This window comes from Thermobia domestica, chromosome 15, assembly GCF_964235325.1.
Source record: "Thermobia domestica chromosome 15, izTheDome1.hap1.1, whole genome shotgun sequence".
Lineage (NCBI taxonomy): Eukaryota > Metazoa > Arthropoda > Insecta > Zygentoma > Lepismatidae > Thermobia > Thermobia domestica.
Window position 1 is genome coordinate 2,223,574 of NC_137468.1, and position 19,921 is coordinate 2,243,494.

Below are 19,921 nucleotides of genomic sequence, written 5' to 3' on the forward strand. Positions count from 1 at the left end.
TGTGACTTTTGCTGTTTCCAAAATCAAAATATGCTCGAATAGACTCAAATTTGATATCGTTCCGAACGCTCAAGACACGACAAACATATTTCAAAGCTCTTTTAAGCCCCAGAAACGTTTTCACTAACGACCAGGAACGCAGCAAGATTTTTACCTAAATAGTTAAGGGGCAAAACCCGACACAATCACAGTCGCGAATATAGCCTATCTAGGGTGGGTTGAAAAAAATCGAAAGTGCGAGAATCGAATCCCAATAGCATACAAAAGTTGCAACTTAGTTTGTGTAATGAATTAGCAAAATTTGAAGAAAATCGTCTATTGTCGTTTACCACCACAAGGGGTCCGAAGTTCGAAAAAATGAAGGAATAGGGATAATGTAACAGTTTTTAAAATATAGACCCTATTAAAAATGCAATAATAATTCCCCAATAGTTTGCAAGTATCTTTATAGTGCACAAATTACCAATAACAATTTTCGCTTTACTCAGTTGATAAGTTTTAGTCCCACAATGTGTTTAAAGATTGGTCAATAATCGTATTAGTCTAAGCAGGTAAGGGATGACGGTTCTATAGGTCACAAGCTTCAATGGAATGATTGGGGAAAAGAGATGGCAAACAGTTCTAGGAGTTATAGCTAAACTGTCATCAAATTGCGTAGACTGCTAAATGAAACAAAGTCTTAAAAGAGAAAATAGGACAAAAGTGGAAGGTAAAAGAGGGAGATCAACAGGGAAGGATCACAATCTCAGTATCTTTCTATATGAGAATATTCCTTAGGACGCTCTTGCTCCTGGTTGTGAATCTGGAGACAATTCACTTTGGCTGGACAGACTTCTTGTGCAGCTCGAAGCAGTTTAAACCTTCACTGAGTTGTCAGTTGTAGCCCAATATCTCTCTTTTTCTCGCGGAGCGACCTTTGTGAACGTGGGTTTATCTGTTCTGTCGGCTCTCGGTTAATTTCTGAATTTACTTCTGACACGATCAGTGTGGTGTTAACTTCTCGTTGCACAAATCTTGAACCTTAATCTTCTGTTCTAACTTACCAAACTGTGTCTTTTGATCATCGCTCTTTTTGTCGGTTGGCGATGGTTAATAATTATTACCGCATGAACATAACGAAGTACTGAGTATCCTAGTATGTCGCTTGTGCAAGAAGGCAAGAAATGCTCTGGCACCTTTAGGATATTGGTTAGAAAGGAACTCGGCTGTTGTTCATTGCAATTATTTGCATAAATGATTATGAGAGTTTTACATAATTAGTCTGGAATCTACTTCTTCTGGGCGGCTGATGGCTGGCAGAGTGTGTTACAAGTAAAACCCATAATAACTTGATGACCCTTCTGATATTTTATTGTTCATGGCATTAACAGTGAGCTACTAACTAGCACCTTTGCAGCACTTTAGCATATTGTTTTTAAAAAAATACTACTCCTACAATTACTCTTATGTACGAGTAAGCAATTGTTGAAAAGGTAGAGAACCAAATCAAGTTGAGACACGTAGAGTACACGTGTCAACACGTGTCTTCTTGCCTTATTGCATGAGTGATACAATGGTGATGAAGAGAGAGAGAGTTTGAGAAGCTAGAAAATGAGGTTGAGTCCTGAGAGCGGTATCAACAAGAGTTGCTACCAGGCTCATGGTGCAGAACGAGATCCAGAAATGTGGAAGTGGAGAAGATCCTGAACCAATAACCGACTGACCCTACTAGATCACCATTCCCAAGACCTGGCAGAAGACCCGGGTTTTATTCCAGTTGGGAGCTCATGTAGTTTGGATCCTTCGTTAGCCTGTACGCCAACGTCTCATATAGCTTCACTGCTGAAAGGGACACTAAACTCATCATACCAAAAGCTACCGTTCTCAAACGTCGGTCTACAAAGAGAAAGATAAATAGATAGGAAAAGAGATTCATGTTGGGTCAGAACTACGTACTCAATGATGCCGAGCCATCTGTCCGGCCAGAGCCATTGAAATATACATCCACGACGAAGATTATGAGCCTCAAAAGTTGCCAAGGGGTTAACTCATGTAGAAAGAAAGATGCTTGGTTGAGACCCTTCGCTTTCCGTCTCTAACCTTCCACTTTTATCTGTTGTTTTCTATTTTGTTTAATTTTGCTTTCCAGTCAATAGGATCTCAGTCTAGCTGTAAGTCCTAGAAATACATTTGTCATCTCTTTATCCCAATTACTCCCTTGAATTTAATGAGCTACATAGCTGACACATCTCCCTGTATAATACGATTTTTGCCAAATATTTGAACACATTTCGGCAATGAGAGTTATCAACTGATTAAAATCAAAATATTTGTGGGTAATTTCTGATCTATAAATACACTTTTGCACTCAATTGAAGAATAATTATTGGATTTCAATATATTTTTATAATATTAATAGGCTATGTCCAGTGGCGTATTTAGGGGGGCTTCCGGGCTTAAATCCCCCCGAAATCTTACTATAGTAAAGATATGAAATATCTTGCAGAATTTTCACATTTTCAGGCAAAGATCCCCCCGAAAGGTAGCAAAGCCCCCCCGAAAAAATCGTAAATACGACACTGGATATATATCTATTTCTATTTCTTCAAATTATTCCCAACCTTTGGCCCTTTTGCAGCGGTAAAAGGTATTAGCCGATTTTGTTCAAAATTTGACAATTCATTACGTAAACTAAGTTACAACTTTTGCACGCTATTGGAATTCGATTCTCGCATCTTATATTTTTTCAACCCACCTTTGTTTACATCTTGTTGGGCGCGTACCATATTACGAGGCGCATTCAGAAAGTAAATTTTCTATGCGTCCCACAGCAAGGAAACCGTATGTTCCGTTAAGTGACTGCGTGCAAGTGGGAGAGTAAGGTCCTAGTATGGCGCATGCGTCAGTGGATTTTCTCTAATGGTCTCAGTAGCGTCGTGGCAGTAGTTGGAGATGGATGTTCCTATTCCAGCTGCCGTCGTGTATGAAGTGCCAGCAGGGATAAAGTTTTTTAATGCACAGGGTATAGTGCCGATTGAAATCCAACGTGAGATGTGCAGGTCTGTGGACCTAACGTAATGAGCAAGCAGATGGTGCATTGTTGGTGTAGGCAATTTGCAGCAGGACACCAAAATGTGCATGATAAGGAGCGCAGTGGGAATTAAACGTTATGACAGACGACCTTGAGGACCTTGTTCGGGAACGCATTATGCAGAATCGTCGATTCACAATAGCGGAACTCAGCGCTCAGTACCCGCTCCTTATTGCGCACCATTGTCACGGAGTGTCTGTTGTTCAGAAAGTTGTGTGCCAGGTGAGCTTTGTGGGCACTGATTCCGGAACGCAAAGCAAGGAGCAAGGGTCAGCATTCATATTTTTGCAACGATACAGCTGACGATGGATTTCAATCGGCGCTATGCCCTGTGCATTCAAGAACTTTACGACTACTCGCATTTCACTTGCTTCGGGAGTTGGAATAGCAACGTCCATCTGCAACCACTGCCACGACGCTACTGAAAGCATTAGAGAAAATCCACTGGCGCATGCACCATACTAGGATCTTACTCTCTCACTTGTACGCAATTGCTTTGAGCAACATATGGATTAATAGCTAAGGGACGCGCGGGAAAGTTGCTTTCTGGATGCGCCTCGTATTTCATACAAAACAACAATTATTTACGCATATTACTCAACTTTATTAACTACAGTAAATGTAGATAAACTAGGAGTTATATTTCTATATTTTATCGTCACTTTAGCCCGTCATTTATGAGCAATGATGTAGGAAAGAAAGAAAGCAATAGGGGAGGAAGGGACTTTTGTGTTAGATACCATCCTGCCTTTACAAGAGGTGAATGAGGGAGAGAAGAAAGAACCTCACTCAGGAAGGCTGGCCAGAAAGAAAAATATTTTTTCGATCGAGTGTATTGGAACTCTAACTCGAAACTCGTCGCAGTAAAGGCGAGAGCATTAGCGACTGCGTTACGCGGGGTCACTCTAGAGCAATGAACAAATAATCAGATTCGTTCATTTATACCTGGAGCCTTTATATGTGGAGCACTAACAAAGAACAACTCCCAAATACTTATATAAAATCAGAACTGTGTACACTATGAAGTGCTGAAACATCAATAGGAAATTTCATAAAGGTTTCTAAAATCAAGGGGGTAGCAATTGCCCCATTCCTTTTGCACTACAGAACTCAGTCCTTTAGAAAAGTGCTTTGCTTCCTTCGGATGGAGATTGCTTTTGAAGTGACATTCTCTACTGAATAGGTAAACTCCCAGTACTTCTAACAGCCGATTCCGGTAATTGTCACATTTTCAATATGGTAGGAATTTTTTGTTTAAAAATTGAATTGATGTGGTAAAATACTTGTTTCTGCTGGTTTCTCCTGTTGCAGTGAGAGTGTTAAGCAGAAACAGAGCCTGTCGTGAGGAGGACGATCCGTGCGAAGCTATCCAAAGAGGTTACCATTTGATGGCGAGGCCTGTCTGTGCCTCTAATGGCGTCACATATTTCAATACAATGGCAATGCTTTGTGCTGCCAAAACCATTCCAGGTAAGAGAAAAACCAATAATTCTTCTTAAAATAATTTACTGTTAGATTATTTGTATTTTAGTGTACAATTGCAAGCAATCGTCAATGCCAATATGCATATTTTTCTTGCCACAGAATGTAAGGGTAAGTTAGTGAACATGCCGGCTTAGTGTTCAGTGCTCATCTCTGGTGCTAGAAATTTCTGCTTCGATCCTGAGCCAAGTGAGTTTGTATTGGACAACCTCGTGTCCGTAAGTTTCCTCGGAATTCTTTCGGTTCTTCTCACATTCTCGCATTGTCTCAATAGTTCAGATTGAACAATGCAAGACTCTTGAGCCTTGTGGCTGGGATTAAAATTGACTAATGTGAAAAATTTAAGTTCTATCCCTAGTTGAAATTGACTGATATGAGTCAAATACCTACGGTCGATCTTGCCTGATGTGAGAGTCTAATACCCATGTGAGAAATTCAATGGTGTGAGAGTTTAATACCTATTGTCGAAATTGACTGACGCGAGAGTCTAATACCTATGGTCGAAATTGACTGATGTGAGTCTAATACCTATGTTTGAGATTGACTAATGCCAGAGCCTACATTCTATTCCTATGATTAAAATTGATGACATGAAAATGTAATACGTAAGGTTGAGATTGACTGGTGACTGAGTTCTAATTCTATGGTTGAAATTGATTGCTGTGAGTATAATCCCTATGGTTGAAATTAACTGATGTAAGTCTAATTCCTATGGTTGAAATTGACTGATATGGCAGTCTAATATCTATGGTCGAAATTGACTAGTGCCTAACTCTAGGTTCTATCCTTATGGTTGAAATTGACAGTCTAATACCTATGGTTGAAATTGAGTGCTATGAGTATAATCCCTATGGATGAAATTGATAGATGTGAGTCTAATTTCTATGGTTGAAATTGACTGATATGAGAGTCTAATACCTATAGTCGAAATTGACTGGTGTGAAACTCTAATACCTATTGTCGAAATTGACTGATGTGAGAGCCTAATATCTATGGTCGAAATTGACTGACGTGAGAGTGCAATACCTATGTTCGAAATTGACTGATATGATTGTCTAATACCTATGGTTGAGATTTGCTGATGCCAGATTCTAAGTTCTATTCCTACGGTTGAAATTGATGATGTGAAACTGTAATACATATGATTGAGGTTGACTGATGCCTGAGTCTAAGTTCTAACTCTATATTTGAAATTGAGTGATGTGAGTATAATCCCTATGGTTAAAATTGACTCATGTAAGTCTAATTCCTATGGTTGAATTTGACTCATGTAAGAATCTAAGCTCAATCCCATCACGATTGAAATTGGTTAATGGCATATTATAATTAATACAAATAACTTAAATCGGTACGGAAATATGAGTATCATGCAAGTTTCTTACATATTGTAGTTATATTGCCAGAAAGTTTCTAGATTCATAACTCAGCACGATACCACGCACAAGCTTTGTGAACGTCAAGGTCAAAGAATTCCTTAAGAGTTTCTTCAGGTACAAAATGACTTTTAGATTTAACTTTTTAATTTCGTTTTGTCACGGTTAACATTAAATTAAATTCTGCAAATGGATGTAACACCTCTGAGAAAAAAAAAGGAAGTGAAAATTTGATTGAAATCGCGTCGTAAAACCTTTTTAAAGTTTTTCTGTAAATCTCTTTACTTTTACTTTGTTGGATTTCTTTTTACAAAGACAACAGGAAAAAAAAGGAGAGAATCCTGAGTCCTAGGAAACAAATCCCAGATTTATCTCTGTCGTCTCTTCCAGAAGGTAACGAGGTTTCCTTACTCCCTCCCTCCCTCTTCCCCCGATAGAAATGAACAGGGATTACTCCTGTCGACCGGAAAATTACTGTCTTCCCAGGGATTAGATGCTGTACGAGAGAGTTTCTCCACTCGCACGCAACAGACTTCATCCCATCATCTTGGAACAAGAGTTTATTACAGGATACATCGCTTCTCATAACCTTCAGTCGATGATATTGATTTTGATATAAGAACCAGTTGCTCCGTAAAAAAAAAAAAAGCGTTACGCATCTGGGTATTTACGACACCTCATTGCAGTATACGAGCACATTTTGTAATCGAAGATCCTTGAAAACATTAGTAACTTTGTTAGACTTGAAGAGGCGCATCTTTATTTAAATATGAATTTTTAAATGAATTGTCGCATCGGACACGTTTCCCCGGAAATTCATTCGGAAGAGTTTCAAATAGGTGTTGAGGTAAGAGTGGTAGTGATATCATTCCCTTAATCACATTTAGAAGTAATGACTCCATTATTAATAGCTTAACAAGATTCAATTTAGGATTCTCAGTTGATGAAAACTGGCCTACTAGTACCTGCATATTATTACAAATACACTGTGCCACAGTTAGAAGTACTTGTTGAGTTGAGTTGATTTTGATTTAGGATTTAGGATTTAGGATTTAGATTTCTGGGCTTTCGGCATCTAAGGCCATTTAGCCCTTCACGTTTCTGAGGGATGACGTCCCTCGGCGAGCACACAATCCGGGGAAAGGGAAGGAAGAAAGGATGGGGAAAGGAAGGAAGCTGCCTGGGACCTATAAGTTAGGTACCACCCCGACATTTGCCTGGTGTGAATGAGGAAAACCTCATTCAGGGTGGCTGGCCTGAAAAAGCGTTTTACACTTTTTCGACCGAGTGCCCCCACCGGGAATCGAACCCGGGACTGAGTTGATTTTGAGTTTAACGTCCTGTTCAGCACGGAGGCTATATGAGACGTGGGCCTACTGATTAACGTGGAATCCGAACCATATGGGCTTCTGCCGGGAATCGAACCCTGATCTCCCACGCCTAGGAGTACATGTTTCATTGTTAGAAGACAAATAATAAAGAACCTGCTACTTAATTTACACATACAATAAATAGATAATTAACATGCCTGTTCGAGCAAAATCAATTCTTCTTCTTCTTCTTCTCCTTCTTCTTCTTCTTCTTCTTCTTCTTCTTCTTCTTCTTCTTCTTCTTCTTATTATTATTATTATTATTATTATTATTATTATTATTATTATTATTATTATTATAGTCAAAGGACATAATTTCTAGCGGGAAAAAATGTTTCTTTTCGATTTTCCTCAAAGTTACGCATAGCATTTTATGTTTTTTGTACCTTTGTTAATGCTTCTCTCTTCTGTTACTCTCGTTAAGACTGCGTGATATATCATTGAATAGTTTCTGTCTTTTTCGTTTCTTCTGATAGATTTTATTCATTTTCTGAGTTATTTGACTTATTTGTTTTTCTAAAAGTATTCGCTTATATATTGATGGTCTTTTACTCGAAACTGTCTCTCAGAATTCTGATTTTCCTCTCTTGCATTTTGTTTTGACTTTATATTTTTTTTTATCGGCACCCAGTGGCGGATCTAGAAGTTAAAAACTGGGAGGGCAGCCAAAACCTGGACTATGATAGGTATGATGATGAATTTAGTATAAACTTTCAAAAATATATAAATAATAGGTTCAATTATTTTTGTCACTCAAAATATTGCGGAGCCTAGGCCCCCAGCTCCAGGCTAGTTCCGCTTATATCGGTAGCCAGTTCTTTGTTATTAATTACGATGTTTCCAATTTCTTTTACTTTTCGATTTAGTCTAGAGGCGAATTCTGATATTGCATATGTCGCTAATACGTCCTGTTAAAAGTAGACAGTCTATGTAGCAGGATTACGTAACTCTTTAGGATGTGTTAAAGGTAGGTTGTCATCTTGGAAACTTTATCTGAAGCTTAGTATTAATTGTATCTAATATCAATTCTTTAATGGCGCACCAATTTCAAGAAAAGTCATAGACCAGTGGTTCTCAAACTTTCCAATAACGCGGACCGCCTGTGCATTCGGAAAGTGATCCGCGGACCCCTTGTTCATTCGGAAAGTGATCCGCGGACCCCTTGTTCATTCGGAAAGTGATCCGCGTACCCCTTGTTCATTGGGAAAGTGATCCGTGGACTCCTTGTTCATTCGGAAGGTTATCCGTGGACCCCCTGTTCATTCGGAAAGTGATCCGTGGACCCCCTTGCAATGCTATCTGAAATTTCACATGGTATTAAAAACGTATACTGATTAGAATTACCACTGACAAGAAAAAGATCAAGAAAAATATTGCAAGCAGTAATTTATTCTAAAGGCACATGGATTGTTTCCTAATGAACGAAATTTCAACTGAAAATACAGTAACTTTCAAGACTGAAAATCAATGCACTTTTTTAAAAAAGGAAATTCACTTGATAAACAGTGTTCTCAAATGCTGGGTCACTAATGAGGAATGAAATTCTTTCTGTTTTTCCATAATTGCATTGAAATCCGGAATAAGTTTTGTTACCATTAATCTTAGGTCCGATTCCACATTAAAACGATTTCGCTTTCAGGCTTTAATACTGCAAAGAGCAGAAAAGGTCTGTTCACATAAGTAAGTGGTAGGGAAATGCATCAAATGTTGCAATGCCGTTTTAGACAACTCTTTGTACTCACAGAACAGAAATTTAGTAAAGTAAGAAAACATTTAAATTTACAAACGTTAAGTATGATTTCTAGTTGCTTTCTTTTTAGTAACTGAAAAGAATACTTCTTGTATAACAGCTGTGAGTTCCATTTTATCATAACACATTTCAATTTTTAGACGTCGCGGACCCCCTGGCTACGTCTCACGGACCCCCAGGGGTCCGCGTACCACACTTTGAGAACCACTGTCATAGACTATAATATAAATGGCTGTTACACTTCTCAGAATGAATGTAAACTTATGCTTCATATACCATTTTATTCACAACAAAATAAGCTTTTCAGTAATACCATTTATGTGGAGCCATGACGTCACACGTGGGAAAAATAATGTACTTTTGCAAAAAATTCCTTTAAAAGCACCTTTTCGCTTCATACGCGATCCCTGATGCACCCTACTTCTGTCCCACTCGACAAACTGCTAACATATAACATAGTATGTGTAATGAGTAATAGTCACCCAAGCTTACTTTCTCATTTTTATGTTTTTAAATTTTTTAATGAAACTATATGCTCCATGCGTGAAATGCGTTCCACCCGCAAGAGTTAAGGAAAAGAAAGCATGCTTCTAATTGTGGTATAGATATTTCATGTTTCGATGGCAAATCGGTCCTTGTTATTCTTTCAGTAAATCGATATATAATCTGTATTGACAAACTTTATACCATAGATGCATATATATTTTCCCTATGCCTTGTACTTATATACTTACAGTAGTCATACTAAATGAAATCCTCGTTTTTCTATACAGTTTAAAATGGAACCAGTGGGAGCAGTTTCTATTGGTAGGAAGAGAGAAAGAGCAATTGTTATCAACTTGAAAATTGTTTCATCTGTCAAAATGATTACGGCAGGAGCAGACAACATAAACGTTTGAGAAAGAAATCGGAAGATGGACTTAAGTGTTTGAAGCTCAAGGCAAATGAATGATTGAAATACAAAGATGAGGAGTACGTAGATGTTTTTGATAGAATTGAAGAACATTCTCTTGAGGCAGCCGATAAGGTCAAATGACATAAAACATGTTATGCTTTTTTTACAAGTGCTACTGCTATCAAGCGTCTCATGAAACGCTTTGAGAATACTAGAAGAAACGCATATGAGTCAAGAGAGAAGAACGTGCAATAACCTGGAACTTGTCATTTCCTCTCAAGAAGATGTACTTTGACATCAATAAAATGCATATTTTGTCAAGAAGACAAGTCTAAAGAAAAACTTCATAATATACAAATCTTCGCAACTTCTGACAAGATCCTTCATCTCGCTAAGCAGGATATTGTCATGCGTTGCAGGTTTGTCGGCATTTCATAGCTGCAGAAGGCAAATATCATCTTTGTTGCTATATGGAATTCAATAGGAAATATGGAAATTTTGCATCAACATCCAATGACACTGATCGTCTTGTATTTGCCTTCAGAATGTGACTGATGAACTCAGAATGTGGTTTGCTATGGGTAGGGATGCGCACGAGACGAGATTTGAGGCTGTCTCGTCTCGAAAATATGCTGTAAAAATGATGTCTAGACTCGAAAAATGTATTCTTTTCTATTGGAAGACCTGTGTCTCGACTCGAATTTTGTCAGGAAAATTCTGTCTCGACTCGTCTCGTGCGCATCCCTAGCTAGAGGAAACATTTACTCCTAAAGCGTGTGGGATAGATATTGTGAACTCCTTGAAGACTTCGGAACAGAAGCAGGTGTTTACAGAAGTCAGAACTTCAAAACAAAAATTCACAAACTGCTACAAGAAAAAGCTACATTTGTACATTCACTGAATCCAACAGATCAGTTACTAATTTTCCCTGAAATGACGCATGAAACTGCTTTGCAGAATCTTAGGAAAAACGTAGTCGAATATTCACAAGGTGATATTCAATGGAACGACATGATTGAAAGTAATTGCGAAGATCAGGACGATAAGGACATAGACAGGGGTGCCCACAGAGAGGGGTTATGACGCAAACTGCGTCATTGAAATATTTGGGGGGGTTAAAATCTATATAAATTTGTTTGAGGGGGTGGAAAAATTAATCGAAAAGATTTTTTCATGGAAGAACATCTATGGATAGACAATTGGGAAGGGGGGGTGCGTCATGGACATAAGGGTGTGGGCACCACTGACATAGAGATCCTTAGTTGGCACTACTGGGTTGCTCTGAAGATCAAGTCTGACATAAGAGAGTCTCCAAGCCATAATATCATTGGTAGTATTGATCAACAACATGTCGAATCAATTATTCCTAACAGTCTTTACCTGCGTTTGCGACTTCTTTGTCTCGAAGAGACGTATGGTCAACTTGAGAATGTATGTGGTGGAACCTTCAACAAAAAGCTTTTTAGCATTGCTCAAGATATAGTGTTTTTGAGTTCTGGTGGTCACAAACCAACACCGAAACATATTGGAATTGGAGTTGCTGTACATCAGACCACACACTCAAAAGACTTACTACAGTTACTTCATGCAGCTGGACAAAGCATAAGTTGCGAGTCAGTCTTGAGGATAGATACAAAAAATAGTGAATGAAGCAATTAAGCGCTATTATAAGAATGGTGAAATTTTTGTACCACATAACTTTATAGGGGCTGAACTTCCGTGATGCATCATGTATTCAAATGACAACAATGAAGAAACTCTTGATGGCAAAGGTACTTTCCACACCTCTCAGACTGCTGCTATTAGATGAAGTATGCCATTTGAAGAGACCTCTGTTATTGAGTTTCAACTAGGCAGGCCACAATCTCTGCTCATTTGGTCAGGGATATTTGAACTAAGGGATGCTAAGATGGAGAACAAACCGACTCCCAAATTTCTAAACCAAGTGGTACTAGAACACTTTGAAGCAGACACACACCAAATGAAGCATTTAGCTAACCAGGATCTCTCTTAGAGTTTCTACGGACTTGAAGATTCTGAAGACCAGATTTGTCCCTCGTGGAGTGGGTTTAATCAACTCATCTCAAACCCAGATAACTCAAAAACAGTAGCAGATCAAGTTGATTGTCAGGATATAATAATCCTTTTGGGAGGATTTCATGTTCAAATGAATTTTGCGAAAGTTATTGGCCAGCATATGGCTGACTCTGCTCTGAAAGATGTTCTTGAGAGCAGTGGAGTAGAGTTGTTCGGAGAAGAATTTCGGTGAAGAAGAGTTGTTAAGTGATTAAGAGTTCTACTGTTGTGTCACTAGAACAATTTGTTACGTCTTTATGAACCGAACTTGTCAAGTACATCTATACATGAAGTTCGCTGTGCTATGTTTCGGAAAATGACAAGTAATATTGACTCACTACCTCCAACGAAAGATGTTTTGACTCTACATACAGTGAGAGATCACTATCAAACTAAAGTATGGAAGCAGTCATTGAAGACTCATCCAAAATTACCGTCTCCTGTTAAGTGTAAATGTAAGTTAATAGATGGTATGCTAATTCCACAACTGTTGACTACTAATCCGTTAAAACCCAGTTACCAGGAGCTGACAATGTGTAGATGTAAAGAAAGTGGAAGTACATGCAATACTAGAAATTGCCTGTGTAGAAAAGAAGAGATGTTTTGTACCAGAGAGTGTGGATGCAGTTGTTTATCATGGTGTAAGAATTGTTCAGATAATGAGTCTGACTAATGCCAACAGAAAACTGGATATAAATTTAAAAACCTTCTGTTTGTTAGCTATTTAGTTTCTAAGAAAATTATGTTATGATTTCCCATATACCTTCTTTCGTGTTTAGAAACAAACAATTAAAATGTAACATACAAAAATGCTTAGATGCAATATTGTTGCACTGAAATATTGCTGCAACAGTAGAGATCACTTTTCGTTGTAATAGAAATATACGCTTATGTTGAAACAGTCATTTTGAACTCAACCTGAACCATTTCACAAGCAATATTTTTTTTTTACAGAAATAAAGTGTGCTAAAAAAGTGTTCAATTTTTATTTGTGGTAAAACGCCACCCTAAAACGATATATCACACGACCCTCTTCTCATTTAAAATTTTAAACCTGAATCCAAGATGGCGCACTTTAAAATGGTTGCCAGTAGTACTACATCTTACAAATTTGGCTCTACTACCGTTACTTGTACACATGATATGGCCTCACTCCCTCAAGCCGTTTTTTATTTATTTATTTATTTATTTAGCCTGTTTTGACTTACAATATGGAGAGTATCTCCTATAAGTTCTACAGTTGTCATGCATATAAATCAAATTGTAATTACAGCTTATTACACCATTTGAAGTACAAAATTATAATAAACATCACATGTTAAATTTGTTACATAATTACATCATATTCATACATCGTTATCATTTGCAAATTCCTGAACTGATAATATGCTTTAGAAAGTAACAGAGTACGAATTTTGTTTTGAGTATTAAAATTTACCTCTTTATAATGTGATGGTAACATATTATAAAGTCTCGTACAATTTAAATAAACATTTTTTTGGTACTTGGAGTAATTTTGTTGTACTACGTAAATGTCGTTTAATTGCCGCGTGTTGTATGCATGAATATCTCTTGTTTGTATAAACATCTGTTTGTTTTGTTTCACGAAGTGTATACATTTATATATGTATAGGCTTGGAAGGGTTAAAAATTTTTGTGATCTAAATATTTGTTTACATGATGTTCTTTTATTTAATCTGAATATTATTCGTAGTATTTTCTTTTGTATCCGAAATGTTTCCTGACTACATGCGGCTGACCCCCAAAAGATAATTCCAAAACTGAGGAGTGATTGGACTTTTGTATAGTATATCGATAATAAGCTATTTCGTGAAACTGTATCTCGTAACCTAAAGAACGCAAAACATAAAGTAGTCAATTTTTTATTTAATGTTTTAACATGAGTTTGCCAAGACAAATCATCACCGATGTAAACACCAAGTAATTTTGTTGCATTAGAATACTCCATTTGTTTTCCATTAATGTTTAGCGAAGGAAAGGATGGATTATTTGCTGGAAAACGAAAGTTAATTGCGACTGTTTTATCTGTATTTAGGAGAAGGTTATTTGCATTCAACCAAGTAACTATTTTGCTTATAACCTTTTCTGTCTTGACCAATACTAAATTTGGGTCTTGTTCAGTAATAGCTATATTTATATCATCAGCATATAACATGCATTTTGTGGGGTGTAAAGTTTTTATCAGATCATTTATGTAAATTATGAATAGAGTAGGAACTAAAATAGAGCCCTGAGGGACACCTCTGGTAATTTTTGTTTGCTTTGAGAAGAAAGTGCAGGATCGATTTGATTCAACTTTTGTAATTTGAACAGTTTGGCATCTAACAGTCGTATTCAAAATTTTCCTCTATTGAATGTGTTTGATCTTATGACGTCATTTAAAATAATTGGACGAACTTTTCACAGTAACAAACACTCTTATACGTTTCCTAACGAACACTTCTATGGAAAAAAAATATGGTTGTGTGCTTTTAACAAAACATATTAGCAAATGTGATTTTGAAGCCCTTTCCTAGAATTGGCCTTCAGATTAATTGTGTCCGTTATTTGTGTGTGTTTGGTAATGTTTCTCTTCTTCGAATGCATTGTCGTGTTTCTGACTGTTATTTTAATTTTCTATATTTGTTTTTGGGGTCATTGCTTTTCTTTCTTCTTCTTTAGTGATTTGCAGTTTGATCAGTGGTGTTAGGTTATTTTCTGTTACTGATTTTCCTTGTCTACTATTCCTTCATCAGTTATCTAGAATTCTGTTTTTTTTTTTTTCTGAATTGCATTCCAACTTCTTGCCTATATCGTATCTTAACTATTTCAAGTTTTGTTGTTACGAAATATAAGCACATTTATTCTACGTTTATTTTACTCGATCATTTTGTGCACTTTCTCTGTTTCCGGTTTTCTTGTTTTGGTGGTTACTCGAATGTATATGTTGGCAGTATTGTCAACAAATGAAAGTAACAAAGTAAGGTTAGATTCCTTACAATATTCAATCGTGGACCTCTTGAACTTAATCTACACCTTTATATTTTACATAGATATATTTGCCTAAATCACTTCCAAATGTCTGTAAGCTAATACTGTTGGAGAGACTGATATTTGTACTCAACTATAAAGACTATTAATTCCATTTCACTAAATCCATTTATTACCGTATTGCATCCACATCATACTTGCATTTCACTAAACCGTATTATTTTCAAATACTAAACAAACGTATCCATTACCTACATATCCACATACTAGGATTCTATTCTATTCTATTCTATTCATTTCCCTCGCGGGAGATTTTATAATTAAAAAGTCACAGCACTAAGGCCAAGTTGACTGCTTCACTAGAATTGTTTTAAATCTTTTTGTTATTAATATAATTGTAGAAGGTGGCCCGTTCCAAAATGGACGAATTAGCCTGTTTCAAATAATGCTGTTTCCACACTAGTTTGTGAATTAAAAAGGAAGGCAGAAACGTAGAACATACAAAAAATTATGTATAACACTATAAAAATTGTAATACACTAAAATTATGTCCAAAATGGAAATTGTTGTTAATAATTAAATTGAAATAATTGAAGAGCATGACGCTGTATTGTGTAGAACATTCTACGCCATCTTGCCAACCTCTACTAGGATTCACATCAATCCATTTTTTAATATATTTTCATTACATAAACTGTTTACACAGTATAGACCCTATTCCCTAGCAACGTACTAATATGAGTATGTGCCATTATCTCAAAACCTTATCAGCCCGTGTCCTCATTCCATACCCACCAACAACAACCTCTCAAGAAAAAAGATTAGATGGCCTTCAGAAATAAGCATTTTTACGCAAAAAAAAAAGCTAGATTTTGGACTGCTAACGTATAACCCAGATTGCAGATTTTAAAGCCCCCTTTGTTGTGTGAAAAACTATAAGTGCGTTATAGTAAAATTCGAAATTTATTTTCAATTTTATTTACTGAAGACTTTCAAGTAAATATATCACTTTAAATTACAATAAAATTCATCAACAACTCACCTGATTTATGAAAGTCAACAGTCATAATTATCAGTCGAATTGAAATAAGTCGTCTTCAATGACGCAGCTAGCCGAAGCACTGGATTGGAATTGGATGCATCATCGTTGGATTGTGAATTGATTATGTAGGCTGCCATTGTCCCAATTTCCAGTAGTACTTCTTTCGGCAGGTCATATTCTTTACAACACTAATTTCTCCGTAAACCCGCACGAATTGTCATGGTCACATTTAATTTTCATTTCCAAGTGGTAAAACAACATAGTGTGAATTCTTTGAAGCATGAACTAAAATTTATAATTAGACCTTGTATTTGTTTCCTTTAATAAACTAAAACAATCTACGTGGCTTGAAGAACCGAAGTTATTAAATTTTTATTAGAAAATTCTCATTCTTGCTGTGAAATGCGAGAAACTAAAATAATTAAAAAGTAGCAAACGGAGCCGTTACGGAAGCGTGAAATTCTTTCTAAGTTGACAAGTATTGTTGAGTAGCTGGTAAATCTGTGGAGTGGGAAGAGAAAAGAAGAATTAAAAAAGGATGTTTTGTTGTGTAATAAAACATTCTCTGTCTTAAGAAATCAATTAATACGAATGTATATAATAACAGATACACTTATTTTTTTTTTAAATTTACACTTTTAATTCAAAGAAAAAGGTATTTTGAGAATTTATTTAACGGCTAATAAAAAGGCTAAAAATGGCAAAAGAGTTTCATAAAATAAGTTATATTTAAGGCTATAAGCATTTCGTAGATTTGTATGGCTAAGTGCCTCTCCAAATAGGCTAGATTTAGCAAAAAATAGGCCAAATTGGTATTACTGTATGTTGGTGATTACTGTTCATCTGTATGTTCTTAACATAACCTAGTCTTTAAGTTTGGCTCTGATTTATCATTAGCCAATCAGGTGTCTGAATAACTGAAGAATATTAAAAGTTTTGTTTACTGTGGTTTAGAAGAAGAGGGAACAGAGTGTAGGAATCATCAGTCTAAATAACTGTGGGAATTAGTGAGAACCCAAAAAGGATTTCGAATAACGAAAAAAAACATTTTTCATGTTGTTATTGAAGAATTGCATTGTAGTTTATTTGATAGAATTTATGTTGGAAGGTAAACAAGTAAGTTGTAGAGGAAGATTACAATTGATAAAATAATCCTATTTCTAGAATGTATAAAAGTTTCTTATTGTGTAGCTAGTAGCTTATCAATGGTATGAGAATGCTTATGATGATGGTAGTGATCATGTTTAAGTGAAGAAGAAAGAAAACTGTTATAATTATGCTACATACTCTTTTATCCAATTTCATTTGTAATTTCCAGGTCTTCGTAAGGTTCACTCTAAGCCATGTGTTAAGGATACTGAAGCTATGATGGCCGCAACTGAAAGCTCTGAGCTACCATAACGTTATTGTTCAGATCATCATCCAAACAGATTGGTGGAAACAATCTTCTTAAAGGAAAGAAAACATCTCTCTTGCTCGTTGTGTAATGATCTATAACATCTAGACAAGAAGCATAACACCATATTGTGATGCTAAGAACCAAGAAACAATATTTGGGAGAGAATTGCAGCAAAGAAGGCCTAGTTTTTAATCTGGAACTACTGTTTATCTTATTCATAATAACAAACCATTGATTATTTTCTACAAATTATTCTAATACATATAATCTTAAACACATAGATAATAAATATGCAAAGGTACTTCTTCCTACATTCTCCGCTGAAATTCAAGTTGTCTGCACAAGTAAGAACCAGTGTTGCCACAGTCCTAGCTCTGGAGTGGGCTGAGAAATAGTACCAAATTGAAACAAAAAGGGCTGAATTCATTTTTTTGCCAAAAAGTAAAATATTTTTGCCAATAAGTAAAATATTTTTGCCCACGTATGATCATCCTTGATGTAACTTTAGGCCTATACATAAAGTTTGTTGCAACGCGTCGCTATAGATCTCTAAAACGAAGAAATGTTCGAGTATTTTTATATTCGTCAATATGGCGTCACTAGTAAACAACTTAGCCCGGTAAGCCGGCAACTACGTCAATGTAGTTTTTCGTGTATACCGTGCCGTTAGAAGGAGGTACCGGGCGCCAAAGTAAGGGGGCGCAAAGTTCGGAAGGGAAAAGAAAAGATATATATTGAAGGAAAAGTAAGAAAAAGTGCTCAAAATAAAAAAAAAAACAGGGTTTATTCTTTAAAATTTTATTACGCTTCGCACCAATCATAGTGGCGCTTTGCGGCTGGACTATCGACCTCAGTCATATGTACGGGTTCGCCGTCGTATATTCTCGCCCAGGCGCTGATTTTCCACGGTACGGTATTGGTGTTATTATTGTTTTGATGTAGAATCTTTGCAACGACACAGAAATTATACACTTACTTCAGCACACGCTGGTCTTCTTCAGAATATGCAACACTTGATTCAACGTGTGTGTACTTTTTTTTTTTTTTTTAAAAAAGATAAGATTTCAAGCTAAAATATCTCCACTTCTTTCTCGTCTCCTTCCTGCGCGGCGCAGATGCACCCATCTAGCGTCACTTGTTTCCCGGTATAGTTCGAATTACGAATTTTCCACACAAAGTTTGTAGCGTTATGCGGTGCAACGTAACAGAATGAATGTTTACCAGCATTTCTTAAGAATCCAACACAGTATGAGTAACATGAACTTTTGAAAATGTGACAATATTTGTTAAATGGTGCTGAATTGGGTAGAATTGTACCAACTTTTTCACAAAAGGGGCTGAAAATGCCAGCGTGGTACCAACGGGCCGATGAATGACAAAAAGGGCTGAATCTGGTACAATTGTACCAAGTGTGGCAACACTGGTAAGAACTAATCAGATGTAAGCAATGTCGAAAGAGAGTGGCGCTGTAATCTGTTTTCTTTGACGTCACAAGCAAAACTTCGAGAAAGGTTTGAGTTAGCAGTTTGAAGCAGGGGAGGAAATGAGAAAAATGTAGAAGGATTACTCAGTTATATTAATACTCTACTATTCGTATTTTTTTTTTTGTTTGTTTTTGCTCAATGCCGTGGCCGAGAAAAATGAAAGATAAGCTTTGGCAAATAATATGTCAGGGGGAGTTCCTGTTCTTTCGAATTGGATTTTGATGTGTGCCTTATGGAATCCACTGCAATCAACCAATAAAATGAAAAAAATAAAGAACGTTCATTTTTATTCAGTCGTTTACTTTAATTTTATGTTAAAATGGCATAATATGTATTTCATTTCTAATATATCTTTTGATGGGCGTGGATCTCATTCCATAAGGGTTTGCGTCATCGCAACGCAGAATTTGCATTTTAGTTTTCGATACTCGCCATAGCAGTTATAATTATTTTTTTTAGCACATTTTGCGATATGTTGATACTGAATGAGGTCTTGCAACTCGCTTGCTCTGTCTACCAATTCCTACATCACTTGCAAATGATGCGCCACGCTCTTAAGCTCGTACTGAAAAGCAGTCCGTATATCCGTTTTTGTAGCTAATCTAATTTAAAAACATATTAGACCTCTCTCCTTTGGCTGCTTATAGGCTTTATATATATATATATATATATATATATATATATATATATATATATATATATATATATATATTTACATGTTTGAGAATGAATTCTTCTATGGCTGGTTACACTGCACCTGCATCAAGAATTTCGCACTGGTGATGTCTAGTTTTTAACAGTTTTGTGTTTATATATTTCTTGGCTGTGAATCAAGATGTCTCTCAGACGTATGACAAGTATAGTTCATTTCGAAACCTTGAGTTCCTCGTTATATATATTCGCCTGAAAGTAACTACCCTCTCATTGGGAAGAAAATTGTAATATATCAAGTAATCCATACTTAAAGGCCGCTCTTCGTGTTCTAGTGC

General features: G+C 36.4%; 1 protein-coding gene across 1 annotated transcript in view; it reads left to right on the top strand.

Moving 5' to 3' along the window:
- LOC145671802 (serine protease inhibitor dipetalogastin-like) overlaps nt 1-19,561 on the top strand; it is a 57,747-nt gene extending 38,186 nt beyond the window's left edge. Inside the window, exons 8-9 of the mRNA XM_081741035.1 lie at nt 4,382-4,540; nt 17,368-19,561. Of these exons, the coding sequence (XP_081597161.1) occupies nt 4,382-4,540; nt 17,368-17,450 (242 nt within the window). The 3' untranslated portion in view covers nt 17,451-19,561. The remainder of the gene's footprint in view (nt 1-4,381; nt 4,541-17,367) is intronic.
- The last annotated feature ends 360 nt before the right edge of the window (nt 19,562-19,921 follow it).